Source organism: Ascochyta rabiei, chromosome 8 (assembly GCF_004011695.2).
Source record: "Ascochyta rabiei chromosome 8, complete sequence".
Lineage (NCBI taxonomy): Eukaryota > Fungi > Ascomycota > Dothideomycetes > Pleosporales > Didymellaceae > Ascochyta > Ascochyta rabiei.
This window is the reverse complement of record NC_082412.1, coordinates 299,749-326,374: the sequence shown is the minus strand read 5'-3', so window position 1 is coordinate 326,374 and position 26,626 is coordinate 299,749. Positions and strand designations below refer to the sequence as shown.

Here is a 26,626-nt window from a genome sequence, read left to right as displayed (position 1 = left end):
GGAGGCGGAGGATGGAATGGGGAGAGGCAGGGGCACGGATAAAAGGAAAGCAGGAGCGGGTGTTGATGGTGGAGTGGCACGATGAACAAAAGGGTGGGAGCAAGGAATAGCTTGGATTCGTAGCGGTGTCGTGGCACGAGGAACAAAAGGGTGGGAGCAAGGAATAGCTTGGATTCGTAGCGGTGTCGTGGCGTACTCGTACAATCAATATCAATGGGGTATATCAGCACTCTACTCGTCGGCTTCGTCGTGGCTGGCGTTTACTTCGGCCCAGCCACACTGCCACCTCCTCCCCTCCCCCTCGCCGCCTGTACGCAGTTGCCGGGCCTGGCTGCCTTCTATCCAGCGCCGTATGCGGTGGTCGTCGCTGACGCTGATCAGGGTGCCGTTCTTGGCCCACGAGACGCTCGTGACTTCGGCGTCGTGGCCGCGGATGAGAGGGGTGCCGTGCTCGTAGATGGGGATCGTATCAGGCAAGCGGCTGCTCGCCGACCGGGATAGGGATGGTTTGAGGAGGGAGCGGGGCGTCATGTCTGGCAGGTCGTCGGCTTCGTCTTCTCGGTGCCGTGTCTCGCGCTTGAGGAAGGTCTCGTCGGTGGGGAACAAAATGGGGCAGCCGTCGGTGCTGCCGACGGCGAGCATCTCCGGCTTGTCATCCAAGGCTTTGCGCAGCGAAGCCTTGACGTAGAAGGAGCCGGCGTGGAATCGGTTGTGGCGGAAGCCATAAATAGGACCCAGGCCTTCTTGGCCGACCTGGCAGTATTTCTGTTTGGACGAGGAGGCTACAGAGAGCTCTGGGGCAGTGCCCAGGATGAGGTGGTTTGTCGAGTACGCATAGACGGTGTTGTCTTTGCTCAACGCGTACAGTCGTGAGGCGTCGCCACTGAGGGTAAGCGAATTGATGGCAAAGTGGCGGTGTTTGTTGTGCGATTCAGGGTGGCGTGTGGTCGCAATGGGTATGGCAGGGCCGCGCAGTGAGTAGCGACCCCGGATGTCCCACAGCTTTACACATGTGGACGCGTCCGAGGCCGTCAGGAGGAGGTGCTGGCGGCCTTCAGGCAGGAAGGAGAGCGCCGTGACAGAGACGTCATTGCGTCTGCTGACGGGTTCTGGCTTGCCGTTCGGAGCCAGGCGAGTGGCTGGGTTCGAGGGCAGAGCCATGTCGGCATGTGCTGCTGCCAGTGTTCGAACGACGCTGGCATAGGGAGCCTCCGACCCCCAGGCCGAGTGCACTGTGAGGTCTCCCCCTTTGCAGCGCAGGTCCCAGATGTGAACGGCGCCGTCTCGACTGGAGGTGGCCACTATCTTGTCGTCGCCGGGCTGGAAGCGCACTTGCTTGACAGAGGATTTGTGCTTTGCCAGGACGCTCAAGGTCTGTTGTGTGCGGACGTCGACGATCTGTGCTGTCTGGTCGCCCGAGCCTGCAGCCAGATAGGAGTCGTCGGAGGAGAAGTGCAGGTCCATGACGGCGTTGGAGTGAGCTTGCCATGAGAGGTGCGCCTTGGAGAAGTCGCCCTCGGAGTCGACCAGGTGGATGTAGCCGTCCTCGTCTCCAACGGCCAAGAGGGAGTTTGTGTTGCAGCTGGCGGTGCAAAAGGGCGGCGCGTGCTGGGACAGGGAGTGGACGTCGTCGGCGCTGCTGTGGAAGTCGGCGGTCTGGTCCTGCCATGAAGTGCAGTGGTCTCGTCTGAAGCCGCGGCCGAGGCTGAGTAGGCCTCCGAAGGATCGCTGCAGCCTCCGGGATGTGGCGCCCAAGGTGGCCAATCGTCGAAGGGGGGCAGCAAACACGGGGGGCTCCTCCGTCTCGAGCTCGAGCTCGAGCTCGTCCTCGTCCTCGTCCTCGAACACGGGGACGGGCTCTGGGGTGGCATAGCGCGAGCGCGAGCGTTTGGACGGCGAAGAGTGGAACGGGGCGGGCGAGCTCTCGGGCGAGAGGTACGGGTTCGTCCTCTTGCGGGCGCTGGAGGGCGGGGTGCGCGTCTGTGCGGCGTCGATGTCGATGTCGACAAAGTTGACCGTCTTGCGGGGCGTCGTGCGTGCCAGGGCATGGGTGCGGTTGACGGCGGCGCGGGTGATGTCCTGCAGCTGCCGGCCCGAGCTGGACAGGGAGGCGCGTGACGAGCCATGGCTGGAGTGGCGGGGGGTGAAGAAGCGGGTGAAGCGCTTGGGGGTGATGGGCGGCGGCCTCTTTTGTTTGCGAGTCGCCGTGGGCGCGGGCGGCGAGGAGAAGAGCTCGGGCGTGGGCTCCTGGAACGCGAGTCGGGGCGCGCACGGCGACGACATGACGGGAGGGGAGGGGATGGATGGGATGGGATGGGATGGGATGGGCGGGCGGGGGGTCGTGTGCGTGCGGGAGCGAAGACAGGAAGACAGCAAGACAGGAAGACAGCAAGACAGCAAGCCTGCAAGACAGCAAGACGGCCAGACAGCCAGACAGCCAGACAGCAAGGAGACATGGGACGAAAGGGCGATGCAGAGACGAGATATAGCAGCACGAGACGGGCGGAGAGGCTGGCTCGCCTGGGCCCGGCGCGCGTCACGTCTCGGCCGTCACGTCTCGGCCGTCACGTCTCGGCCGTCACGTCTCGGCGCGCGCCAGCTTCTCACGCTCGCGTTAAGTGGCCTCGGCTCGGATGAGTCAGCCGTGGCCGTCATGTCCAGCCCAGGCCCGAGGCAGCTAGCGCTCCGGCCCCACTGAAATTCTTTGGCACAAGACGAGAGACTGCTGCTGCCGCACGCCTCGTCGCGCTCCACACGACAGCCATGGCCGCCACCAAACGAAAGGCAGACGCCGCGGGCGCGCCTGCGAAGAGAGAACAGCGCGCCTCGGCCGACCGCTCAGCAAAGCGCCCCCGCAAATCAGACGCACCGACGGCGGCGACGGAGAGCGCGCCGCCCAAGGCGAGCGTCTTCCAGGACGAGGAGAAGGCGTTTCCCCGTGGCGGCGCGAGCGTGCTGACCCCGCTCGAGCACAAGCAGATCCAGATCAGGGCCAACCAGGATGTCCTGTTCGAGCAGACGGGCGCCAGACGCGGCGGCCGTGGCGCCGACGACGACGAGTTTGGCGACATGGGCTCCGACGACGACGACGGCAAGGCCGCCAAGGCCGCGAAGAAATGGCCCGCCAACAAGGGCAACAAGTCCAAGGGCAACAGGTCCAAGGGCGACAAGTCCAAGGGCGGCGACGAGCACGAGGACGCCGTGCGCCCAGAGGGCCTCAACTACAAGAAGCTGTCCGCCGGCACCCTCCTCCTCGGCCAGGTCACCGACATCACCAGCCAGGACATCGTGCTCGCGCTGCCCAACAACCTCGTCGGCTACGTGCCCCTGACCGCCGTGTCCGACAAGCTCAACGAGCGCCTCGAGAAGCTACTGAACGAGGACGACGAGGGCAAGACCGGGGACGACGACGCCGAAGACTTCGAGGACGTCCAACTAAAAAACTTCTTCTTCGTCGGACAGTACCTGAGGGCCTGCGTCACATCCACCACATCCACCACGGACGACACAGCGCGCGCGCGCAAGAGGCTCGAGCTCTCCATCGACCCCAAGCTCGTCAACAAGGGCGTGCCCAAGCGCAAGATGCCCGTCAACCTGATGCTGCAGGCCTCGGTCCTGAGCAACGAAGACCACGGCCTGGTCATGGACCTCGGCCTCGACGACACCAACATCAAGGGCTTCCTGCCCAAGGGCGAGCTCGGCGCAAAGGTGCAGCACGCAGACGTCCAGGAGGGTGCTGTCTTCATGTGCCTCGTCACCGGCCTCAACTCCGACGGCAAGATCGTCAAGCTCTCCGCCGACCAGAGCAAGTCGGGAATCCTGTCCAAGGGCAACACGCTGACCGACGCACCCACCATCGATGTTTTCCTGCCCGGAACCGCCGTCGACGTCCTCATCGCCGACAACACCCCCACCACGCTCACCGGCAAGATCCTCGGACTGATCGACGCCACCGCCGACGCCTACCACTCCGGCGCCACAGAAAAGGGCGCCGACGTGTCGCAGAAGCACAAGATCGGCTCAAAGGTCAAGGCGAGAATCCTCTTCACCTGCCCGGATGCGGAGCCCAGAAAGGTCGGCATCTCGCTGCTCGACCACGTGCTCTCGCTGTCCTCGCGCATGTCGGGAAAGCCCAAGGAGCGCAAGACACCGCTCGAGTACCTGCCCGTCTCCACCATTGTCCACCAGGCCAAGGTCGTCAAGGTGCAGCCTGGCCTGGGGGCCTTCTTCGAGCTGGGCGTCCGCGACGTCATCGGCTTTGCCCACGTGTCTCGCCTCTCGGACGACCGCGTGGATGTGCTCTCCGAGGACGCAGGTGCGTTCAAGCTCGACACAAAGCACCGCGCGCGCATCATCGGATACAATGCCATGGACGCCCTCTTCCAGCTGTCGCTCGAGAGCAAGGTGCTCGACCAGCCCTTCCTCCGTATTGAGGATATCAAGCCCGGCCAGGTCGTCAAGGGAAAGGTCCACAAGCTCATCGCCGATAAGAAGGGCGCCGCAGCCGTCCTGGTCCACCTTTCCGACGGCATCACCGGTCTCGTGACAGAGCTTCATCTTGCAGACGTCAAGCTACAGCACCCGGAGCGAAAGTTCAGAGAAGGCGTACCCGTTACTGCCCGTGTCCTGTACACCGACCCAGCAAGACACCAGATCCAGCTCACCCTCAAGAAGTCTCTCGTCAACTCTGACGTGGAGCCTTGGACAGACTACTCCAAGCTCAAGGAGGGCGCTACAGGTCCTGGTATTCTCGTCGACGTCCGCCGCCATGGCGCGACGGTCCGCTTCTATGGCGACGTCAAGGCCTGGCTCCCCGTCGCGGAGATGAGCGAAGCTTACATCGAAGATGCTGGACGTCACTTCGCCAAGGGCCAGGTCGTCAACGTGCGTGTACTCTCCGTCGACCCTGAGGAGCGCCAGCTGCTTGTTTCTTGCAAGGATCCCGCCGCCGTCGATACCAACAAGGAAGCTGCTTTCAACGCACTCAGCCCCGGAGACATCACCAAGGGTACCGTGGTCGACAAAACCGACGAGTTGGCCACGCTCGACCTTGGCCATGGCGTCAAGGGTGCTCTGCGTATTGGTCATCTGACTGATGGCTCCGAGAAGAAGGACATGTCCACCATGAAGAAGATCCGCGTTGGTGGTGTTCTAGAAGACCTTGTGGTTCTGAACAAGCACTACAAGTCCAAGAACGTGACGGTCTCGAACAAACCCAGCCTCCGCAAGGCCGCACAGGCCGGTAGGCTCATCACTAGCTTCGCGGACATCAAGGCTGGTGCAACCGTCTACGGCTTCGTGCGCGGCCTCCTCCCTGACAAGATCTTCCTTGAGCTTGGCAACAACATCAGTGGTGCTGTCTTCAAATCGCAGCTCACCGATGAGATGCTCCGCTCTCCCAACTTTGGTCTGCGCAAGGACCAGTCCGTAACCGCCAAGGTCACGCACGTGGACGAGGCCAAGGAGCTCTTCTGGCTGTCAATGAAGACGGACGCAGACCTTGACATGGACAGTGCCTCCAAGGGTACGGAGCCGGTCGGCGAGCCCTTGGTTGACCCTGTAGATCCCAACATCACATCTACCGCCGACATCGAGTTTGGCGTTGCCGCAAGTGTCCGCGTACGCTCCATCAAGAACACACAGCTCAATGTTTCCCTTGGTGAGAACGTGCAAGGACGTATCTCTGTTGCGGAAATCTTCGAGTCGTGGGACGATATCAAGGACAAGAAGAACCCGTTGGCGCAGTTTAAGATGAACGACACCATCAAGGCAAAGATCCTCGGCAGGCACGACGCTCGCAACCACCGCTTCCTTCCCATCACACACCGATCTAGCAACAAGACACCGACCTATGAACTGACCGCCAAGAAGGACAAGCTCACCACGGAAGCTGATGTTCTGAGCCTAGACAAGATTACACCTGATGCTACGTTGGTGGCCTTTGTCAACAACATCGCGGACCGCTTTGTCTGGGTCAACATCTCAGCCAACGTGCGCGGACGTATCGACTTTCTGGATCTTACCGACGACCTTGAGAAGCTGTCTGCCATCGAATCCAACTTCCCGGTTGGCTCGGCCCTCAAGGTTCGCGTCAAGTCAGTCGATGTGGCCGCTGGCCGCTTGGACCTGACAGCAGCATCCTCAGTCGCCGGCAACAAGCTCACCCTCAAGGACCTGAAGGTGGGCTATGTTTTGCCAGCTCGCGTTACCAAGACACACGACACTTCCATCGTTGTACAGATCAACGAGAGCATCGCTGCGCCCATCTACCTCGAGCAGCTTGCCGACGATTACGACAAGGCCAAGCCGTCGGAGTTCAAGACTGGTGATGTGCTTCGCGTTTGTGTCGTGGACGTCGATGTTCCCAACAAGAAGCTCGGACTGTCAGCCAGGCCATCGAAAGTTCTCAGCGCCTCCCTGCCCGTCAAGGATCCCGAAATCAAGGATAGGTCTGATTTGAAGATCAATCAGGTTGTACGCGGTTTCATCAAGCAAGTCACTGACAACGGCATCTACGTACGTCTCGGTCCCAAGGTGGAAGCCTACGTCCGTATCAGTGAGCTCTCCGATGCGTACATCAAGGACTGGAAGGCCGCTTTCCACGTCGATCAGCTCGTTACCGGAAAGGTCATCTCCAACAAAGACAACATGCGCAACCCTCAGATGAGCTTGAAGACCTCGGTCATCCAGGGCGAGTACACTGAGCCCATCGGCTTCAACGACCTCGAGGTTGGCCAGATGGTAACGGCCAAGGTTCGCCACGTTGAGGATTATGGTGTCTTCCTGCTCATCGACAAGTCGAACAACGTCAGCGGTCTTTGCCACATCTCCCAGCTCGCCGACACACAAGTCGACAAGGAAAAGGTAAAGGAGATGTACAAGAAGGACGACGTCGTCAAGGCCAAGGTGCTGAACGTGGACCCCAAGAAGAGGAAGATTGGCTTCACTCTGAAGTACTCCGAGATCAAGGGCGAGAGCGATGACGATGAAGATATGGAGGATGCTTCCGATGTCGAGGCTGATGATGAATCTTTGATGGAGGACGGAGGCATCGAGCTTGATGACGACATCGACATGAGGAGTGTCAAGAGCGCAGACAGCGACGATGAAGATGATGCCGCCCAGGATGAATCCGACGACGAGTCAGACGCAGAGCCCTCCAAGGCTTCAGGACCTGGACTGAGCACATCAGGCTTCGACTGGACAGGCGCTAACCTTGAATTCGACGAGAAGAAGGCCGCATCTGACTCTGAGTCTGATGACGAGCCCAGCAAGAAGAAGAAGAAGAGCAAGAAAGCCACCATCAAGGAGGACCGGACTGGTGATCTTGACGCCTATGGCCCCCAGTCGGTCGCAGACTACGAGCGTCTCCTGCTCGGCCAGCCCAACAGCGCCGAGCTCTGGGTACGCTACATGGTCTTCCAGCGCGAGCTCAACGAGATCGAGAAGGCCCGTCAGATTGCCCGCCGAGCGCTCGCCACCATCAACGCACGCGAAGATAAGGAGAAGCTCGACGTCTGGACTGCTCTGCTGCATCTTGAGAACGATGCTGCTAGCGACGAGGTCGTGGAGTCGGCATTCAAGGAGGCCTGCCAACAACAGGACTCCCGCGAAATGCACGAGCGCATGATCAAGATTTACATCTCGTCCGGCAAGCTCGACGTGAGCCTCCCCTTCCCACCTCCAAGCAACGTACATGCTAACAATTCGATAGAAAGCGGATTCCTTGTACCAGTCCATGACCAAGAACAAGTCCTTCACACCCGACCCAGCCTTCTGGCTCGGCTTCGCAACCTTCTTGATGGACGTCCTCACCCCTCCCTCTCCAACTCGGGCCCGCGCCCTGCTACAGCGCGCAACCCAATCCGTCCCCTCCTCCCAACACCGCTACCTAACACAGAAATTCGCCGCGCTGGAATTCAAGAGCGCCCACGGCGACGCCGAGCGCGGCCGCACCATCTTCGAGGGCCTGGTCAGCACCTTCCCCAAGAAGGGCGACGTGTGGGACGTCTACATCGACCTGGAGCGCAGCCACGGCACAGACGACGCGGTGCGTGCCCTGTACGAGCGCGCTGCCAAGGCCGGCGGAAAGAGTAAGCGCATCGCGAGCGTGTACAACAAGTGGGCCGAGTGGGAGAGCGCGAACGGCAACGCAAAGGGCGTCGAGCGCGTCCGCGCTCTGGAGGAGCAGTGGCGGAGCGAGAAGGCTGGCAAGGATGAAGAGTAGACGAGCCGTTGTCGAGAGTAACCCATTGTCGATATAGGATGGGTAGCTTAGCTGCATTTATTTCTCCGGCGTCCTTGGGCTCCATGGATTCAGGAAAACAAATCATTTCGCTTGTTTATTCATACCTTTCTCTCTCTCTCTCTCTCTCTCTCTCTTTTATTCAATATATACACCCTTCTACCCAACCCACCCCCCTTATCGCTGCCCCCATCAACCCTCAGCGTTGCAGGCCAGCGCCAGAAACAGCAACAGGACGCGCGCACCGCCAAACCTATTTCCCTAGCGTCCCAGGCCTTAAGAATCTAGAAGAAGAAATCATTCTGCCTATTGATCGATCACATGATTCATAATGTTTTTGTTGTTTTTTGATATGTATACACTTTTCTCACACGGTCAATCGCGTCAGGGATACTGATGGTGTCGACTCGACGACGTCCGCCTCGCTTCATCCCACTCGAATTCCCTCGTCATGACGATCCCCCCGCCATCTCCAGCGTGCTCGGGCGTGCTGTGCTCTGTGGGCGCGCGGCCATGGTCGCTGCGGGCGCGCACCGTCGTCGTCGTCCGGCACATTTCCTCGTCGTCTGGCCGCCACGTCTGCGAGTGCTGCGCGGCGCGCGCGTGCTCGTCGGCGCCTGCAGCGTCCTCGTGCAGCTGCGTGAACTGCGAGCCGCCGAGGGTGTCTTGTTTTGAGATTCTGCGCGTGCGCTTCTTGCCGATTGTTTCGATTGGGTTCAGGCTGATGGAGTGCGAGCCTTTGCCGCTCGAGGACCGCTCTGAGGGGATGAAGTTGAACCATGAGGATAGGATGTGTAGGAGTAGGGGCCGCAGAGTAGGCAGACAGCCGGATATGATGCCGATGGAGGGCTCGACTGAGGACCAGATGAAGACGTCGCTTTTCGCCCAGCTGATGTCTCGGGACTGGACTAGTCGTGCGATTGTGATGATGCGGTACATGGAGGCAAAACAGACGCTGGCACCGTTAGCGACGGGTTCGCGGGTGCCTCTTGACAGGCTGGCGGATATAGGTGAGATGGACGTACAAACTTCCGAGCATGAAGATGAGCACGATTGCTATCTTCTGCGTCCTCTCGAGTCGTAAACGTATGACGTTCGAAATCGGGACGGTCAAAATGCAGATATCGCCGAAAAGATTGATTATGCCGACACCAAGGTAGAACTGTATCTGAGTCAACAGAAGCACTGATAGCACCTCAGTGGACGCAAAGCGAACACCGCTCACCTTTGCTTCGTCTACCTGAACAATACCTTCAGCGCCATACCACTGGTTCCAGTAGTAGCCCAAAGGCCGTGTGTACAGCGGCAGAACGACATGGTTCGTGATGAGGTAGCCAGTGGTTAGAGCAACGCAGAACCAGCCCACCCACGACAATCCAAAGATACGTTGATAGAGGGCGAGGATCGAGAACTTGATGATGCACACGCTCCATGCGTAGATGAAAACATACGCAAAGGTGATCTACGGCGAAGTTAAACGAGAAGTTTGGATGCCAGGCGAAAGCTCATACGATTGTGATCTGTCGCATCTGATATGCATCAAGAGACCAGATGTGTCTCCCGAGGCCGAAGAAACCACCTAGAATTGCCTAAGCTATGCCGTTCCTTCCATCAAAGTAGCACCGAGGTTGCTTACCCGCTATGCAGCATGCCAGGTTCCCAGCGTTCAGGGCCAGCCCCAAGAACATGAGGTAGTCATCCAGGCCAAGTCGCTCGCGCTTCAACCTCAGCCTTGTGAGCAGTCGTAGGCCAACGAAGATAGCAGACAAGACAAAAAGAACAATGCCAACAGCGTTGTTGGCTGCCGTTCGCGATTCGCTCAAGTCTAATCCTGGTGGCGGGTTTGCGAAATAATCGACGGCCATGGCAGGAACGCATAAGACGTTAGAGGGAGGCCTTGAGCAAGTCGAGCGTAGGAGTGCAGGGAGGATTGCAGCGTCGATCTGGTCGCCATCACGCGAGGGGGATCCAACCAGAGCTGAGGGTCAGACGGCATGATCACAAGTATGGATGTCCGCCTTCGTGTAACCTTTCACGATAAAGTTTGTGGGCGGCAGCCAGATTCAAACGAAACAAACGTGCTTGTACGGGACGGTGAGGGGATACAATGGGGCTCGCTTGTTTGATCAGCTTCCGGCATTGGACGAATGCGGTATAGACTAGTGAATGCTGAACACGGACGGCGGTTCGTGGAGGGACCAGCTCGTACTGCAGCGGTGATAAGTGCGAACGTAGGCTTCGACATGTGCAATTCTGACCCCTCACTCACCTGTTTCTTGTTTGCTTGTTGCTTCCTACAGTGAAACCTCTCCTCCTCTTGTTGCGCAATTGCCCCTCGCGTCATTGATCCACGTTTCGATACAATGGCGGCCAGACAAACCAAGTTCAAGGTGGCTGCCGCCCATGCAGCACCGGTGTTCATGAACAAAGCTGCGACAATCAAGAAGACGATTGCTTTGATCGAACAAGCTGCAGTGGACGACATCAAGCTGCTTGTGTTTCCGGAAACGTTCATTCCCGGCTACCCTGTGAGTAAATTAATGTGGCTGCCTGAAAAGCGGCTGAGCCGCCCTACATGTCAAGCGCTGATCAGAACCGCAGTACTGGGCCGAATGCTATGCCCCGTTGAAACAAGTCGGCGCATTGGCCCAGTATGCTGAGGAGAGTGTTGTAGTGGAGCCGAATGGAGAGGATGTCAGCGCTATTCAGGATGCGTGCCGGCGTACTGCTGTTGCCATCAATCTCGGCGTCTCTGAGCGGGTTGCAAACGGACACACCTTGTTCAATTCACAAGTCATCATCGACAATGACGGAACAATTCTGGGAGTCCATCGCAAGCTTCAGCCAACCTATGTTGAGCGCTACATCTGGGCCCAGGGCGATGGTAGTACTCTGCGCAACTGGCCCTTGTCGCTTGGCTACAACCTTGGAGGTCTCGCATGTTGGGAGCACACTATGAATGGCGCTCGCCAGGCGTTGCTCATGCAAAACCAGCATATACATGCGGGAGCATGGCCAGCTCTTTCGACAATGGCTGGATTTGAAGCTGTCGCAGACGCACAAATTGAAGCTTTAATGAAAGCACATGCTTTGACTGCACAAGTTTTCGTCATCACAGCTTCCAACTACGTCGACAATACCTGTCTCAGCTGGATGGAGGAGAACCTCGGCCAGCAAGACCTTGTCAAAGCGGGAGGCGGCTGGTCGTCCATCATAGCTCCCTTCTGCAACTTCATTGCAGGCCCGCACACAGGTGGTGAAGAGAAACTAGTGCAAGGAGAAATCGATTTTGCGCAGCTCGGTGCTGTCAAAGTTTGGATCGATGCCGCGGGACACTACCAACGCCCAGAGATTCTTCAGTTCGGTTTCGATGCGCGCCCTCACTGGGCCGACGAGAAGACAGATCGCTTCAAGATCCGTGCTGAGGAGAAGAAGCCAAAGGATGAATGGAACGATCAGACGCAATGACGTGTCGTGGTGAGATACGCATGCAACGCTCGATGATACCTGTTATGCGACTCGATATAAAGTCCTTGTCTGGAATTTACAATCGCAACTCAGGGTTGATATATTCGTTAGTCTATCATCGTCGTATGAGCGCAGTTCTCTCCTGTCCTTTCACTGCTCATTCATTTTATTTTCCTGCGGCTCACCATCAACTGCTAAGCCGGTGTGAAAATCTCGCACAGCATAGTCACTCATGCTGGAGCCGAAGACGAAGCTGTCCCTTCGATTGGCATGCCGTAAGCTGATAACAACGTGCAAAGATTTAGGGGAGGGAGATGAAGTCGGTAGCGGTCAATGTCGCTGCCAGTCGCAGTTGGGCAGCCTCGTCATTGCCGGCTGTCGTTGACGCGAGCAGGAAAGAGCAGTCGGCTACCAACATCATTTTTCACCTTCACCAAGCAGGACCGTTCGGCCCGAGCACCTTGATCGCTGGCAACCCTTTTCTGATTCCAGCCCGGCTTAGACTCGACCATCCACCACTAAACAACAAGACCAAGTCACCATGACCCTCGGCGTGACCACACATGCCATCTTCTTTTCCCTCGTGGCCCTGTTCATGACGTCTGGCTCATTTGCTGCCAAGTATCTGCATCATCCTGATCAAAGGGTCAGAGTCAATACTGCAGTCTATACGGGCAAGTCGAGCGCCACCAATATCTCTACGCTGTCGAAACGCTGGGATGGCTCTCCAGCCATGGGTCGAGAGTTGCATGATGCTAACGGCAAGGCATGTGCGCTGTGGCCTATGATGCATCTAGATGACGCAAAAGCCGGGCAGATGTTCACACCTCCACGAGCTCTGGCTCATAGTGACTTTCTGCAACTGGACGGTACGAAGTTGGACGAGCTACGCTCACAATGTACACTGACCCGTGGATAGATCTCACCAGATGGGGTTACGTGCCCAAGCTGCCCATGAGACACCCTAAGTGCGACATGGATAACGGCAAGGATATGTATGGCCTGCAAGCCTTTCTAGAGGCAAAGGGTATGTCGGCCGAGAAGAAGGACTGGAAGTGCGTCCGTATCACGCATGGTGATCCTGAGCACAAGACCACCAACATCGACGACCAAACATACGCCAATCCGCGAACTGGCCACACTGTGAGAGTGCGTTGCCCTTTTGCACAAGAAGTCGAACGCTCAAGGCTAACTCCTGCAGGTCACTGGCGCTTTGTACCAGTTTGCGATCAACGCGAAGGATGGTGGTAAGTAATCGAGGCGCTAAAGCCTCGAAAATACTAATCACCTCGCAGTCATTGTCATCGCGAAACAGTACAGTGCCGCACACCAGAGCCAGTACCGCCGCCCCCCTGTACAAGCCCCAGCCCTTCCTGATCTACGATCATCTTCAGATATCACCTGGCTCGCCTGGAAACCTTACCATGATAAAGGCGTGAAGCTCCATCATATCATCACCTGGTCTGTCACCAATGGCGCAACACAACGTCTCGTTGCTGCTGCTATCGAAGCAGCGTCAGATGAATCGCTAAGAGATGCGGATAAGGCGCTAAGGCCCTATCCTTGGGTGGGCTGGACAGCAGATCAAACCCCGGGTTCTCTAATTCTGGGTAAGCCTAATGGAGGAATAAATAACTGCAGTGCGGCTGACGGTGGACCAGGATCACCCAACGGTGTCGGCATTGGCTACCTGCTGTAGGTCGCTATGGACCCTAGACCCCAATACGTTACTGACCTAGCGTAGTGTGCAACACAAGCCGGAACTTGGTAATCGTCGTGTGAGAAATATTGAAGTGTTCTTGGCCGATACCGGTGCCTCAAATTTGCACGAGCCTTCAATTGCTTGGGAAGTCGAGGATGCGCCAGCCATGTGAAGCCGCACTTGAAATTGTCTCCTGGGGCTTCCGGCCCAGCAAACCTTGGTGGCTATGTTAGAGTCTATACATTTCAATGTTCATATTGGTGAAACGGCCGGCATAGCGAAGTTCTCGACTACAGATGAGTAATATCAGGGTCAAGATAGCCAAATCGATGCTCACAACACAGTGTCATTCGACTGGAGTCCAGTTCGGAAGATGACTGTTCCGAGCGGATTTTCTGCAATTATCCTCTCGCATTTCCCAACTCAATCGAGAATATGAGCTCGTACCGCGGTCTAATTCATGGAGACGGCGACTTTCGAGCGTCAACCCTGCCCGTTCGATTCCTTCCTCGCCATTGCCGAGCGTATATTGGTCTTCCAAGAAGGTCACACATAAACTTGTCCATGCAGCTATCTCTCTCACAGATACAAGTACAGTTTGAGATGAGATCACGCATTAGAAAGTTTCTTAATTTCCCATGCTTGCTGGCTGACGCACGTGTGGTGTGGCGCCGTGTCGCAGACGTGGTAGGCGGGCCGTAAGCTCTTGAATCCACATCTAATGTCTTGGACAAGGACATCTCCAGAGATTGAAGTTAGCTAGACGACAGGACAGTAGTGCAGAATCCTGTTGAGAAGTACAAGCCCGGAGCTTAGGTGAGATAGCAGAAGGTGTGGGATAGAATTTGACTAGCACGCCAATTAACTCATTTGCTTGATGTACTGTGGTAGCTGGCAGAAGTATTGTAGGTGCGTCCGGCGGTGGCTGTTAAGCTAATTCTACTTGCTCAATCCTTCACAGTCACTCACAGAGCGTGGAGCGGCGATGACCAGCCACTGGAAACACGCTAGCTGATGTTTAAGCAATTGCCTAAAGATCTTGTCTCCTCAGTTCAATCTCCTGTTGCCATGACCCACCTACACTACTTCTGCCAGCTACCATAGCAAGATAGTTGAGGGGTAACGCTGGACCACCAGCTAGTCCTATTTAGTTTAACGCTACCTGCTTGCAGGTCTGTGCTCATGCACAGTATCTACCACCACGGAAATCAGGGTCCTGCATATAGGGCGCCTGAATCTTGTTCAACGTCGGCTCTGCCTCCTGAACACATCACTCAGCAGACATAAGTATAGAATATAGGGCAAAATTAGTATCAACACATCTAGTTTTTCTAACTCTGTCACATCATGGATTCAAGACATACCTTTTGTAGCCGCTTTCAGGTGTTGCTCGCAGTGTAAAATATCCCGTGGGCGCTCTTACGCTAGTAACGCGGACGGGGAAGGCGCCGTAAGCTCAATCCTTTTGTGGGGCTAGATCGCGCCGTGCCGACAGAACTCTATGCAATACGTGCTATGGTGCAAGTGAACATGTATGCGCTGCGCGGTCCTGCGTCAGGCGTCAGCATATACGATTGATTGCCTGGTCTGGTGTCGGTAAAATCTAGCCTACCGACAATCTTTATTCGTACTAATTGATGCTCAGAGTTGCCATACTCATTGGTCCGCTAGATATTGGCGTCGAGCCGAGTAATGGACGGGCCGAGACTAGCACTGTAAGGCCACATGAATTTCAGGTCTGCCACCCTTCGGAGTAGGCTTACTGCGTATTTGGGCTTTCACCATCAACGCATGTGCGTACAGGCTGTTCTCACATTATCTTATAGAAGCCTAGTGAAAAGACTGTGCTAAGCAGCACAGAAAATCATTATCCAGATAAAGCCCAGTTGATTATGTCCATCTGCAGAGCAACTACACAACTACAACTGGAACAGATATTGTTTACTATAGAAAAGATCCTGACCACCAACTGTCACAGAACAACTCATAAGAGCCAGTCTTTCACAGATCATGTCGACATCCCTCAGCACATCTCCAGAGTCTCTAATTGAGACTATCTCAGAAAAACACACCATGCATCAAGATCAACTTCACGCCAAGTTGGCGCACCGACCCAACCTCCTACTCGACGCTACAAAGGTTCTCTTACGTCGTCAAGCATCTCTAAAGGATCTGGGTGCCAACATTGGCTTCCACGCTCGGACCCTGCTCTTGTTCACAGGGGATCAAATCTTGGACACTGTTATCCCGGGCACAGCCTTCGGTATCCTTGCAGCACTCTCCGGCCCGACTTTGAATCTACCAGATCAAAGCTACGTCTCGGTGGTTCAACGCATCCCGCAAACCGTCATGTGGCTGTGGCTTGTCATCCTACAATTCTGCGTGCAGAACCAACGTAGTGAGGACTCAGTACAAGAGGACGCTATCAACAAGCCATGGCGACCTATTCCTTCCGGGCGGATGACTTCCGAACAGGCCGAGACGCTGTTGAAAGTCACCCACTTTGCTGCTGGCGTGTTAAGCTACGAGCTCAACGTCATGCACATCTTCCTCGTCTACGTTTGCCTCATTACCGCGTACAACGACTACGGCGGCGGCAACAAGTCTGGTATCATCCGCAATCTCTTTTGCGGTGCTGGTTTCTCCTGCTACTTCAGTGGTGCACTGAGCATTGCTGTTGGCTCTGATGTCTCTCTGAGCTCCGCAGCTTGGAAGTGGACAGCCATCATCGCCTTCGGTATTCTCGCAACTACGATTCAGACGCAGGAGTTCCGCGACGAAGCTGGTGACCGGGCTCGAGGTCGTCGTACATTGATCACTGAGCTTGGGCGTAAGGTTTCTCTGTGGACTGTCTTCGCCGCAGTTGCCTTCTGGTCTGTCTACACACCCCTAGGCTTCTTTGCTGGCGGCTGGAAGACTGCCCTGTTGCCCAGCACCTTCGGCGGTTACCTTCTCGTGACGGCTGCACGGGCTTATCGTACAGGCGACAACAAGCTTGACAGGAAGATGTACAAGATCTGGTGTTTGTGGATGTTCGGCTTCTGTCCCCTGCCGCTATTAGCTCGCGTGCTTGCTTAGATGTAGATGTTGATTTGACGTTCTTCTCAATTCAAACTTATTAAATAAATATGCATGATCCCAATAACTTTGCAATGTTGGCATGGTGACAGTGTCGCGTAGTGTCGAAGTCCTGGTTGCACGGTGATCGGCCAAGAAGCATCGTGGAGAGGCGTCTAAGATGTCAAATTAAGCTCACACACCCTGCGGCCCTTCCCGCACGACGACCACTTTTGATAAGCCTATAAAGACTATTTTTGTCAGTGTAGTTTCAATTACCTCTGCAGACATGCTCCACCTCTGCAGCTGCCCGTGAGCTGCATCGCGTTCTCCTGATGCCATCACCGCGGGTAGTGTATGATAGGGTACGCGCCTTGAACGGCCCAGTCGGGCTTCGGTAAACCGATCTATCAGACTTCGCTAGACTTTCCATCAGAGCTCGAAGCCATGACACCGACTCGCGTAGCCAGCTCTACGGACCTGTAGCAGAAGAACCAGGGCGAATATGGGAGGAAATGGTCTCACTTTCTATGAGAAAAATAGTTAGTCCGCAAGACTGGTCGTGCTCTAACGCTCTGGGTTTGTGTATACTCAAGTCCAGACAATATACGACATAAGAGGGGATAAGTCTCTTCGCCGAAATTACCGTCTAAATGAGTTATACCTGACTGAGGTAGGTCCGAGTGTGGACTCGAAAGTTGTAGCTACGTTTCTTGTAAACCAGCTGGTGCACTTCTGCTTTTAGTGCTAGACAGTAGAGGTGGTCTTGATAGCCAGTGATATCGACGCAGATTCGGCAAGTAGTAAAATGTGTGGGCTCCGTAAGCGGGCGACGTGCGCCTCAATCCTAGTGAGTACGAGCGCTGCGATGATAAACGTTGTTTCATCCGTAGCGAACTTTTAAACTGGCTCTTCTGCTTTGCATTTAGTCAGATTTGTCTAGATTTTTTTTTCGTTGGTATCTTGTGATGAAGTCTTTTGACAAGCTTGTTTGTGTATGTGTCGAAGGACCGGAGTAACAGAGCGGTGCAAATGTCAAGAAAATTAAAAGGGGTAGGCCACATGCCTTGATCATTGGTCGTCGTCAAGGTGAAAAGCCAAAGAAAGAATGGACGAAACAACAAAGCCAGCTCTTGAATACGACACAATAAAGGCATTGGGCTGCTGTTCGAATTTCGGAATGCAAGCACATTCTCTGAGGCCTGCATCGAAGGGAGCCTTTTTCCACAGTCCGTATGTCAGATGCCTTTGAGTGCTTTGAGAATGAAGATACAGTCAACCTTTCACAAGAGTTGGTCCTCCTGGTGTTTTGACTTGTAACCAATAAGCTCCTGTCTTCGGTAATCGTACGATATTACGATATGAAGCAGAAGACTCCACAGTAGAATTTTGAGTCTAGTCGCTGAGGAGCTAGGCGGCTCACCATGCGAGCTTTGTGCTCAAATCCAATTTCCCGCGTGTGAATTTTGTTGGTAGTCTCTGAGATTAGATTGCTGGGTCGGCTCAAATTCGCCATCCTGCCAATGCTTGAGTTGTGTTACTGGAGCATCTGAAAACATTCGGTGCGGACGTTGAATCTCTGTCGCTATCTTGTTTCCGAAACTGTTTGGGACAACATGAGTCGGCAGCTTTTTTGTGTCACCTGTTCCTCGGATGCTCAATACGATCCATAATTTGACCATGAGATGAACATCCTATTTGCTTTAGGACGAGCTTTTCCCTAAGAAGCAGACAATAGAGGCCTATTGTCTGCGGTCAATGAATGAGGCAGTCTCGGTGCAACGGCGTGCTCCATTAGAAGCTGTTGCTATATACGGCTGTTAATCAGAATGTCTTAAGTATGCAGACACGTTCCAGAAAGGTTGGGAAATGGGTTTAATGTTACTGTCAATAAAGCAAAGAAAGTTGGACAATGGCAAGACAATTGTGCGATGACGTAGTGGGATGATTCTTTGTCAGCATTTTTAGTCTAATCTCGTTCGCGGCGGCGAACCTGAACGCCCACATTCGCTCTAGACGCATGCCTTCTCTTCTGCTTCTACCCCGTGAGATCCGAGATCAGATCATCGAGTATGTAATCTGCTTTCGTGTAGAGCCCCCACGAGACCCCACGGATGATGCACAATCGCGAAAAGATGCCACTGGTCAGGCCGCGCTGAGGCCGCCGACTTTGTCACCAAGGACATACAACACACTTGGGCTGCTTGGAACAAACATTCAACTCAAAGCAGAAACTGAAAACCGCTTGAGGAGACTCAATCCAACGTACACACTCGATGTCATGGTCGTCGACAACGAGATCTGGCCTACCTGGACGTGCTGCCCGTCACGCGCATCCGACTCGATCGGCACGGTGCACGTGTCGCTACGCTTCTTCAGCAAGGTGAATGACCCTTACGTTGTACATGTTGCACGTACATGTAGAGCCATACTTCAAGGTCGCACATGGACTTCCGCGTCGTTGCACCCTCTTGCCGAGATATTCTTGTACATCCGCAACGTTTGCCTGCAGCCAGACTCAAAAGGCGTAAGCAGAATCAGATCTGTCTGTTTTGACGCAAGCACTGCTGATCACTTCGACCGCGTCTCCGATCTTGAGCCATCAGAATCTCTTTCGAACGCTGCGTTGAAGTCGCTGTTTGGAAAGCATCGCTCCCTGTGGAACTCCTTTCGTAGTATACATCAATATCCCTTTGCTGGGAAAGGAGAAGCGAGACGACTGGAGCTTGTATCCTCACTGAAGATCATGGTTCTATTGATGCTTCAGGAAGCGTGGGAGGACGAGTGCGCTACGTACACCAGCTATGTTGGGCCAATAGGATCCTCATTTCGCAGTGTGCAGGCTGTGCAATTTCGCGTTGATGGGATAGTGCTAGAGCAACTGGCATCGAGTGTCCTGTCAACCTGACCATGGGTTTTCTTGCGGCGATCTGAACATCGTGTCAGCCAAGAACATTATCTGGAGTAGCTCTTCGCACATCATCACGGAAGTTCTGAATGAGCACGAAGTGGTTACACGTGGGTTGACACACCATGGCTTTGCAGAAAAGTTTCGCTCCCTGTGAGTGCGCAGTGCCTCCGGAATCTTTGCGACGGCGACCAAATTTCCTCAGCTACACTGGACATTTAGAAAGCCGCTTCGTCAGTCTCTGCGAAGTAAGCTGTCTGGCGCTTTTGCCAAAAGGACTACGTCGAATGCTGAGCATGGCACCGAACTCCTACGCTTCGCCAGTATCGCTCACAATCCCGACTGGTCTCGACACCCTCGTGTATCATAGTGCATGTCTAAGCGTCGGATCGAGCGACTACTCTGATATACGAATTCGCATGTATCCGTATACATGCGCGTTCCTGGTGAGCGCATATGGAGCCACGGCAACAGTGGCTTCTTTAGTATGTTGGACAAGCGATCAGGGCTTATACACATCAAGTCTTGCTGCTGAAGTCATGTCAATCTATACGATCAATTCCATACACTCTAATCGAATTACATACGGATATTATTCACACACAAAGGCTAGGAGTTGGGTATCACCCAGTGCTCTCCTAGCTACGTCAACGAGCAGTGTTTGATGGTCAATCTTTCTTGGGAAAGCGAAATCAAAATCAAACGAGTTTGATCAGAAGGACACAATAGTAAGACATTTCTCCACGTTATAGCTAGCTTTCGTTTCAAGGGAAACATTCTCGTTTATGTTATAGCTAATTTCGGCTTCTTGGCCCGCTTAAGCACCGATGGTTCCAATGAGCGTCGTATCTTGATTGAGGTTTCGCACTTCTGAGTAAATGCTTGCTATGGTGCTCAAGGCCAGATTCTTTTGCAAACCGAATCTTGCACAATTTTTTTGATTGGATGCTATATACCTACACAATGGCAGAAATGGGCCGACATCTGGTTGTTGATGATTTGGAGATTCTTCAAAAAAAATCACAGAAAAGGTGTCCCCGTTGATGTCTGCCCTGACAAATACCTTGGCTTTCAAATATCGTAGAGGTTCCCCGACCGCTGCAATAGTGTTGTAAGACTTGAATTTTCGAATTATTGAAGTCTGACGGTATCATGGGTCCTAACACGATTGACAAGCTTGGTACTGTAAGCTTGGTAGGTGATACTCTAGCTGAATGGCAAACATGGCTCAGAAGGAAAGGACAGCATTGGCGGCTGAGCATTGGCAACTGAAGGTTGAGGCATTCTTAACAAAGAAGGTGTCTCTTCTGCAGCGGATACCTCGACCTTGCGAGAGTCTGGGGCCTGGCGCCATTGAGGATATCAAGCTCTTTAGCATACCGGTACATAGATGGGTGAGCAGGCCTCCATGGCATACCCACAGTGTAAATCCCTAGAAATGGATACATACTCTCTCACGCACCTAGAATCTCGAAGACAAGGTAACAGGGGGCTTTGCGAATACCACCCCAACACGCGCATTCACAGAATTACATGTATTTCATGTTGATGTGGTTTGCAGTCAAGTGTGGAACGCTCGAAGTCCGTGCCCGCCCTTCCGAGTTCCGCACTCAGCACGCCTCAAGCTCGCATTCCGCATCTTCGACTTTCACTCATGCAGGTCGTAAAAGGTCGCGTTATGCCGCGCCCCTGCCAGAAGCGGCGCGCACGCGTTGCTGCACAACGAGGTGCAAACGCAAAGCCAGCACCTCCACCTCCGTTACCGAAGTCGAAAGCACAGCAGAAAAACAATCAGAAACCTCAGCGTGGCCGCGGTCGCGGTCGTGGCCGAGGAGGCAACTTTGGGGGTCGCCCGACACGCGGACAAAGCAGCTACAATGGCGCCGAAGAGTTTCGATCGTTCGTTGACGCGCAGAGAAGCGGGAACCAGTTCGGGGCGCTGCACAACAATGCCCGAGCGGGGGGAAGCAGTTCGTTTGATGCCATTGCGCTCGACGACTCGGACGACTCAGAGCTTGAAGAGGGCGAGCTCACTGACGACGAATCTGATATGGATGACTCCATGAGCGACCTGGACACGGACAATAGTGCAGACGACATGATGATCAATATTGGAGAGGTTCGACCACAGAAGGGCAGACCACGGAGGGCCGAGGTCATGTTCACTGCGCTGCAAGCAGTGTCCATCTACCATACTATGCACCAGGCCGGGTTTCCCTTGGCCGCAAGGAAGATGGGAAGATTTGATGCTAGTGGGCAGGTCGTAGAGGTCGAGGTTGAAGCCATCTACACCAACAACCACCACCTTACGCAGAACTCGCACATCAAGTTCACGGACGAATCAAAGGCACAAGCTTCTTCCAGGAACGCCGGCGACCGCTCAACGAGATCATCAACCTATGTCTCGGACTTCCCAAGAGGGCAGCGACCGGCTGCAAGCAAGACAACGAACGCTGCGCCACGACTACCAGAGCACGATTTTGTGCGCGACTACGTCTTTGATTGGGGGAGGTACAAGAACAGTCACATTTCCGACGTGCCAGACAGCTATTTACGCACTATCGGTGGGCAGTCATTCATCTTCGACGGCAGGCACCCAGGCCTGAAGGAGGCGTTCGATCACCACCGCCCAGAACTGCGACAAACGGCAACAAACCCACAGCCACCGGCACAAGTACCAGTCCAGGCTCCTCGCCGTACACGAGGTGGTCCTCTGAACGGTGCGTCCTCTTCTGAAAAGTACAAATTTCCAAAGGGCGCGTTCAAGGGCATGCGCCTCGACCAGGTAGACGAGAACTACATCCGAACAATTGAGGGAATGTCCACTGTTGTCCACTCCTGGCCTGGTCTCAAGGAAGCATTGGAAGACTTCAATGAGAAGACCGGCCGTCAAGGGAAGGTGCATCCTTGAAGTGGAAAGCGAGGGCGGGGTGCACGTGGGTCGCGACTGCCTCCAGCTTGCGTTTTCCGTCCGTGCACACTTTTCATAAACCCAGATGACATCTTCCTCACATTTCTACCACACAAACTCGCTCATTCACTGCTCGCAGAAGCACAACGGCTGTGCTGGAGCTGCGATGGTGACAACGCGCCGACGATCCCAGACGATTGAGCCTCCTGCATTACTGCCCGTCGCCGCACCGAAACGCAAGCGCAAGAACGATGCCGCATCTGCCTCAAGCGCAGCACAGCCACCAAAGCAGCCTCCGTCAAAGCGTCGAAGAAACGAGAGAGGCTCTGCGAATAGGGATAGACCAACCGCGCCGACAGCGTCTACGCCGACAAGACCAGCACCGAAGAAGGCCAGGTTATCGAGGAAGGAGAGGATCTCAAATCACAATTCACAACAGCAAGGAGAAGATGAAGGAGTGAAGAATAATCGGCCCAAGACAGGTGGCACAAGCTTCGCTGGTTCGAGACATCATGCGCACTTGGACTTGACAAACGACCATGAATCAAGTGAAGACGAGACGGTACGGCGGCCCTGTCCTACAGCTTCTCAAGATGCAGACGATGATGCCGACTCGCGATACGCATTGGACTCGAAGCGCAAGGGTAGGACAAAGAAGCCAGTAGCAGCGACTGCACGGCGGACAGCAGAGCTCAAATTCGAAGAGGATGGCTTAGAGGAAGTTGATAAAGCCGAAGCAGCTGTTGCCGATGCGAGGAGACAGACGTTCGCTCAAGTCAGTAAGCGTAGTCCCTTGACTTCCACTCTGGTCAACAATGGCGTCTCAGGCAGATCGGGCGAGGACCACACACCTCAAGTGAACAAGAAACGGCAGGACAAGGCGCAACGGAAGACTGCCCCACCAACGGGTGTACCCTCCAAAATCGTCATGTTCACGGTTGTCGAAGCTATTGAGGCTCTGTCGTTGTATCAAGAGGGCACCATGTCCGTTCCTGTGAAGGTCGATCCTCACTCGCGCCGGCCCTACGAACCTCTCCAAACAGGAGAATACTTCTCCTATCCAGTAAAGGGCACGTATCACCTAGGATCCACTGGGCGATATGGTGTTGATACCGTACCGCCACTTCCCTTCTCGTTGACTGTGCCATTGTCTGAGCACTCTTTCATCCACCGCACTCAAGAAGCATCCGCTACATCAACCACTAGACGTGGTCTCGGCTTCGATAGCGCTCTCACAAGCCAGCCTAAAGCTACACCTGTACGACGCCCAAACAACTACTGTTTCACCTTTGGTAAATACAAAGGTCGCCGTATGGACGGCGTGCCTGTCGAGTATCTCCGCTCCATCCGCGATGGCGACGAATACTACAACGACAGAAAGCTACAGCAAGCCTTCGAAGACCTGTACCCCAAGGGTCTGTACGAGTCCGAAGCCGAGAGCTACACGTTCGAAAAAGGGGGGTTCAAAGGTAAGAGACTCGATGAGGTACCTAAGACGTATCTCTGGGGCTTGCTGAGGAAGGCGAAAGAAGACCAACTGCCGAAGAAGGGAAAGGGCAGGCTGGAAAGGGCATTGGAGGTCTGGGAAAAGGGGCAGTTGGATCTTACCAAGGACTGAGAACTAGCGAGGTGCCAGTGTCATGATCTGAGTGCATACACGATGATAGCGGGCGTTTTGTTTAGGGGCCTGGTTGCGAAAGTGCTTCGCGGCAGGCTGTTGTGGCATAGTACCCTCCAGATCAGGTCCAAAGTGTTCTCTGAATGGAGTACGAACTAACGATAATTTTATTGTTTGTTTCCTTCCCCTAGTTGACCTTATACTCTTCTAAATTTCTAATCCAGCACGACGCCACACCTGGACTCCACCCTCGGGCTACCCATATCAAGGTCAAACAGTCCAGTGCGGCTTCCTCCATGCCAATGTCACAGGAGCCTTGGTACGTGTTGTTGAGCTGCTGATAATCTCGTCCATCGGCATGTAAGCAGCATCCCTACTCGACTGGCGCGCTTCGCTACGCTGGTGCTGTTCAAGCCAGACCTCGCTTGGGTGGTCTTTGGACGAGGCACTACTGGCTTCCGAGTAGTAATCCGCGTTCCAGTCAATGCCCACGAAGAGCCAGCTGTGCGCCAGGAACCACAGGCGCTGGTCTGCAGGCGTCGTGGCTATGGTCTGGCATATGCCACCGTAGGGTACCTGGCCTGGTGCGTCGCTCACTGGGAAGCCGTCGGCAGGTCGTTTTCTGATCATGGCTTTCAGACGCGCGGCGCTGTAGGGGTCCGAGTTGGTTTCGATCCAGGAGATGCGGCCGGTGATCCATGACTTCATCGCAAAGGGAAGCCAGGGGATCGAGGTTAGGTTGTGTAATTTGAGGAGAAGGTGGAAGGCGCTTGCTGGGTCAAGGGCGCCTGGTGTAAAGAGTGGGACTTTGGATGTGTAATCCTTTGGGATGTCTTTGTTGGACGCATATGAAGATTTTGTTGATGTGGAGTTCGGACTCGATGCGTTGAACGTGTCTGGTGTTGAGACATTGGATCCAGAATCCTCAGTTGGTACCTTCGGGTAATTTGATGAGCCAAATGTCGTCGATCCGTCGCCGCGCTTCGGTAATGTCATACGTACTGACAGAGCATATTCGGTCGACTCTACGAATTGTCTCAGGTAGTCCGAGTACGAGAGCAGCTGTGGGACGGTCGCACAAATTTCCTCGGCGATCAGTGTCGATAATGACTCAGAAGCTGATCTCTGTAGACGTAGGTTTGTGAACTCGCTTTCCCCTGTCGAGGAGAGAAGTTTCGAGCACTGCTGATGAATTAGCTGGTGTAAATAGACTCGACATGACCGAACGTTGTTCCAAAGATGGCCGGCGAACTGCTGTGGGTATACTATCTATTGTCAGCGAACGACCATGCGCTTCTTTCTGCAAGAAGCTCACCATGAAATACGCAGTTGTATACAAGCTGCTGCACTTCTGTTGCCTGCATTGTAGGAATCCAGCACTTTTCATATGACGTATGGTTTGGCATCTCTTCGACGAAAGTCTTTAAAGCGACATCAACTTCCAACGCCCTCTGGAGTATGACTTCTGGATTCGAACATAACCCACTCTTCAAATCATCTCTGAACTCGATCACTTGTGCAAGAACAGCGACGAGTTTGGCATGAACAGAGTGGGGATTGATCTTCTCAGGGACATGTGATCTGATTAGCTTGTACCTGGGCGGCAAAGGTACATGCTGAATCCAGCTGTTCATTATGACGCTTTGTACCAAAGTACTGAGCAACGCATTGAAGACATGGCTTGGCTTCTGGTGCTGCAAGCTCAGGGATGCAACCAACATAGCGCCTTCCAGATGCTTGGAGACGTTGTGCATGCCTGAATCTTGCGAAACCAACATGGTCTCGAACATCGCGGCCATCATTATCGACATGAGGGTGGTGTCTTGCACAGCGTCCAGTGGGCTTGACAGAGTGATATTAATATCTTTTATGGCGGCGGTATAGGTCTTGGTAGATTTTTCAATCAAGTCAGCCCGGCGAGTGGTTCTCGCGTAGCCAGCCAGCCCACTGGCGATGATGGTTCGCTTCAATGCGGAAGTAGCATACCCAAATCTCGAGTAATAGTTGGGCAGGTAGTGGAGTTGTGACACAGCAGGATCTGTGCCAACATAATTCGACATGAAAAAGTTGATGCCCAAATCTTCCCATGGCTGATATACGACAATGTTGTTGAGATCGATAGAGGTTGGATGAGTCCGCACTGCAACCTTTCCACTAGCTGCAGACACGGAGGTTGATTTAGACAGCTGTCCCTTGCTCTTTCTAATAACTTTCGCACTCTCATCGTGGAACAAGAGGTCGATAGCATTGCGATAGCCGGGGCATACGCGACCAGCTTTGACACATTGACCGCAAGGACTAGCTTGGTCGCACTGTGAGTGAGCATTAGCCTTGGGGCCTGTAGGATGCAGCGAGCGGCAGGTACAGTAGCTAAGTAACTACATTCCAAGGTGTTTCACATACCCTACTTCTGCGTTTTCGACATTCTCCACATGCTCAAAGATAGATCAGTCATTGTCACATCGAACAGTTACTGGAGCGTGCGCACCTGATGATGGCTTGCCTGCAGTGGGATGTCAGCTATTCTCGTGGGTAGGGCTGACGTTGGCCACTCACCTCGGTAAACCATGGTCTGTGAGTCCAGCCCTGCATCGAGGCGTTGAAATTACGACGGCATGCGGGGAAACGGCTGAAGCTAGATTAGTTCTTCCAGGTGGCATTTATGCCAATAAGGACAGGAAGTGGAAAGAAGAGTTTAGGGCTGCAGAAGGATGAGT

The 26,626-nt window shown here is 54.4% G+C and overlaps 10 protein-coding genes across 10 annotated transcripts, besides 13 other annotated features; 7 read left to right on the top strand and 3 right to left on the bottom strand.

Annotated features, from left to right (window-relative positions):
* Positions 1–11: part of a tandem repeat that runs on past the window's edge.
* A 220-nt stretch (positions 12–231) lies between these two features.
* Positions 232–2,283, bottom strand: EKO05_0005259 (uncharacterized protein; the record flags this gene model as incomplete). Its single annotated transcript, XM_038945950.1, has 1 exon — positions 232–2,283. One exon carries the CDS (start codon positions 2,281–2,283, stop codon positions 232–234), a length of 2,052 nt encoding a protein of 683 aa, XP_038798280.1.
* Positions 1,796–1,843: a tandem repeat.
* A 3-nt stretch (positions 2,284–2,286) lies between the features above and the next one.
* Positions 2,287–2,328: a tandem repeat.
* A 30-nt stretch (positions 2,329–2,358) lies between these two features.
* Positions 2,359–2,449: a tandem repeat.
* Positions 2,450–2,534: 85 nt separating this feature from the next.
* Positions 2,535–2,588: a tandem repeat.
* A 175-nt stretch (positions 2,589–2,763) lies between these two features.
* On the top strand, positions 2,764–8,227 carry EKO05_0005258 (rRNA biogenesis protein rrp5; the record flags this gene model as incomplete). Its single annotated transcript, XM_038940039.1, has 2 exons — positions 2,764–7,662; positions 7,715–8,227. The coding sequence occupies 2 exons, from the start codon at positions 2,764–2,766 to the stop codon at positions 8,225–8,227; spliced, it is 5,412 nt and encodes a 1,803-aa protein (XP_038798279.1).
* Positions 3,045–3,091: a tandem repeat.
* Positions 6,979–7,028: a tandem repeat.
* Positions 7,273–7,295: a tandem repeat.
* A 128-nt stretch (positions 8,228–8,355) lies between the features above and the next one.
* Positions 8,356–8,382: a tandem repeat.
* A 247-nt stretch (positions 8,383–8,629) lies between these two features.
* Positions 8,630–10,110, bottom strand: EKO05_0005257 (uncharacterized protein; the record flags this gene model as incomplete). Its single annotated transcript, XM_059636564.1, has 5 exons — positions 8,630–9,200; positions 9,271–9,407; positions 9,471–9,707; positions 9,757–9,824; positions 9,882–10,110. 5 exons carry the CDS (start codon positions 10,108–10,110, stop codon positions 8,630–8,632), a joined length of 1,242 nt encoding a protein of 413 aa, XP_059492547.1.
* Positions 10,111–10,608: 498 nt separating this feature from the next.
* EKO05_0005256 (uncharacterized protein) lies at positions 10,609–11,713 on the top strand (the record flags this gene model as incomplete). The annotated part of the gene is made up of 2 exons (XM_038940049.1): positions 10,609–10,773; positions 10,847–11,713. 2 exons carry the CDS (start codon positions 10,609–10,611, stop codon positions 11,711–11,713), a joined length of 1,032 nt encoding a protein of 343 aa, XP_038798277.1.
* Positions 11,714–12,254: 541 nt separating this feature from the next.
* EKO05_0005255 (uncharacterized protein) lies at positions 12,255–13,587 on the top strand (the record flags this gene model as incomplete). Its single annotated transcript, XM_038940064.1, has 6 exons — positions 12,255–12,582; positions 12,633–12,862; positions 12,915–12,960; positions 13,009–13,323; positions 13,375–13,408; positions 13,458–13,587. The coding sequence occupies 6 exons, from the start codon at positions 12,255–12,257 to the stop codon at positions 13,585–13,587; spliced, it is 1,083 nt and encodes a 360-aa protein (XP_038798276.1).
* A 708-nt stretch (positions 13,588–14,295) lies between these two features.
* Positions 14,296–14,335: a dispersed repeat.
* A 137-nt stretch (positions 14,336–14,472) lies between these two features.
* Positions 14,473–14,519: a dispersed repeat.
* Positions 14,486–14,521: a dispersed repeat.
* A 967-nt stretch (positions 14,522–15,488) lies between these two features.
* EKO05_0005254 (uncharacterized protein) lies at positions 15,489–16,493 on the top strand (the record flags this gene model as incomplete). The annotated part of the gene is made up of 1 exon (XM_038945949.2): positions 15,489–16,493. The coding sequence occupies one exon, from the start codon at positions 15,489–15,491 to the stop codon at positions 16,491–16,493; it is 1,005 nt and encodes a 334-aa protein (XP_038798275.2).
* A 1,999-nt stretch (positions 16,494–18,492) lies between these two features.
* Positions 18,493–19,380, top strand: EKO05_0005253 (uncharacterized protein; the record flags this gene model as incomplete). Its single annotated transcript, XM_038945948.1, has 1 exon — positions 18,493–19,380. One exon carries the CDS (start codon positions 18,493–18,495, stop codon positions 19,378–19,380), a length of 888 nt encoding a protein of 295 aa, XP_038798274.1.
* A 1,595-nt stretch (positions 19,381–20,975) lies between these two features.
* Positions 20,976–21,019: a tandem repeat.
* Positions 21,020–21,034: 15 nt separating this feature from the next.
* EKO05_0005252 (uncharacterized protein) lies at positions 21,035–22,291 on the top strand (the record flags this gene model as incomplete). The annotated part of the gene is made up of 1 exon (XM_038945947.1): positions 21,035–22,291. One exon carries the CDS (start codon positions 21,035–21,037, stop codon positions 22,289–22,291), a length of 1,257 nt encoding a protein of 418 aa, XP_038798273.1.
* Positions 22,292–22,376: 85 nt separating this feature from the next.
* On the top strand, positions 22,377–23,909 carry EKO05_0005251 (uncharacterized protein; the record flags this gene model as incomplete). Its single annotated transcript, XM_038945946.1, has 1 exon — positions 22,377–23,909. One exon carries the CDS (start codon positions 22,377–22,379, stop codon positions 23,907–23,909), a length of 1,533 nt encoding a protein of 510 aa, XP_038798272.1.
* A 270-nt stretch (positions 23,910–24,179) lies between these two features.
* Positions 24,180–26,478, bottom strand: EKO05_0005250 (uncharacterized protein; the record flags this gene model as incomplete). The annotated part of the gene is made up of 6 exons (XM_059636563.1): positions 24,180–24,845; positions 24,912–25,174; positions 25,225–26,221; positions 26,313–26,344; positions 26,398–26,412; positions 26,466–26,478. 6 exons carry the CDS (start codon positions 26,476–26,478, stop codon positions 24,180–24,182), a joined length of 1,986 nt encoding a protein of 661 aa, XP_059492546.1.
* Between the last annotated feature and the right edge of the window lie 148 nt (positions 26,479–26,626).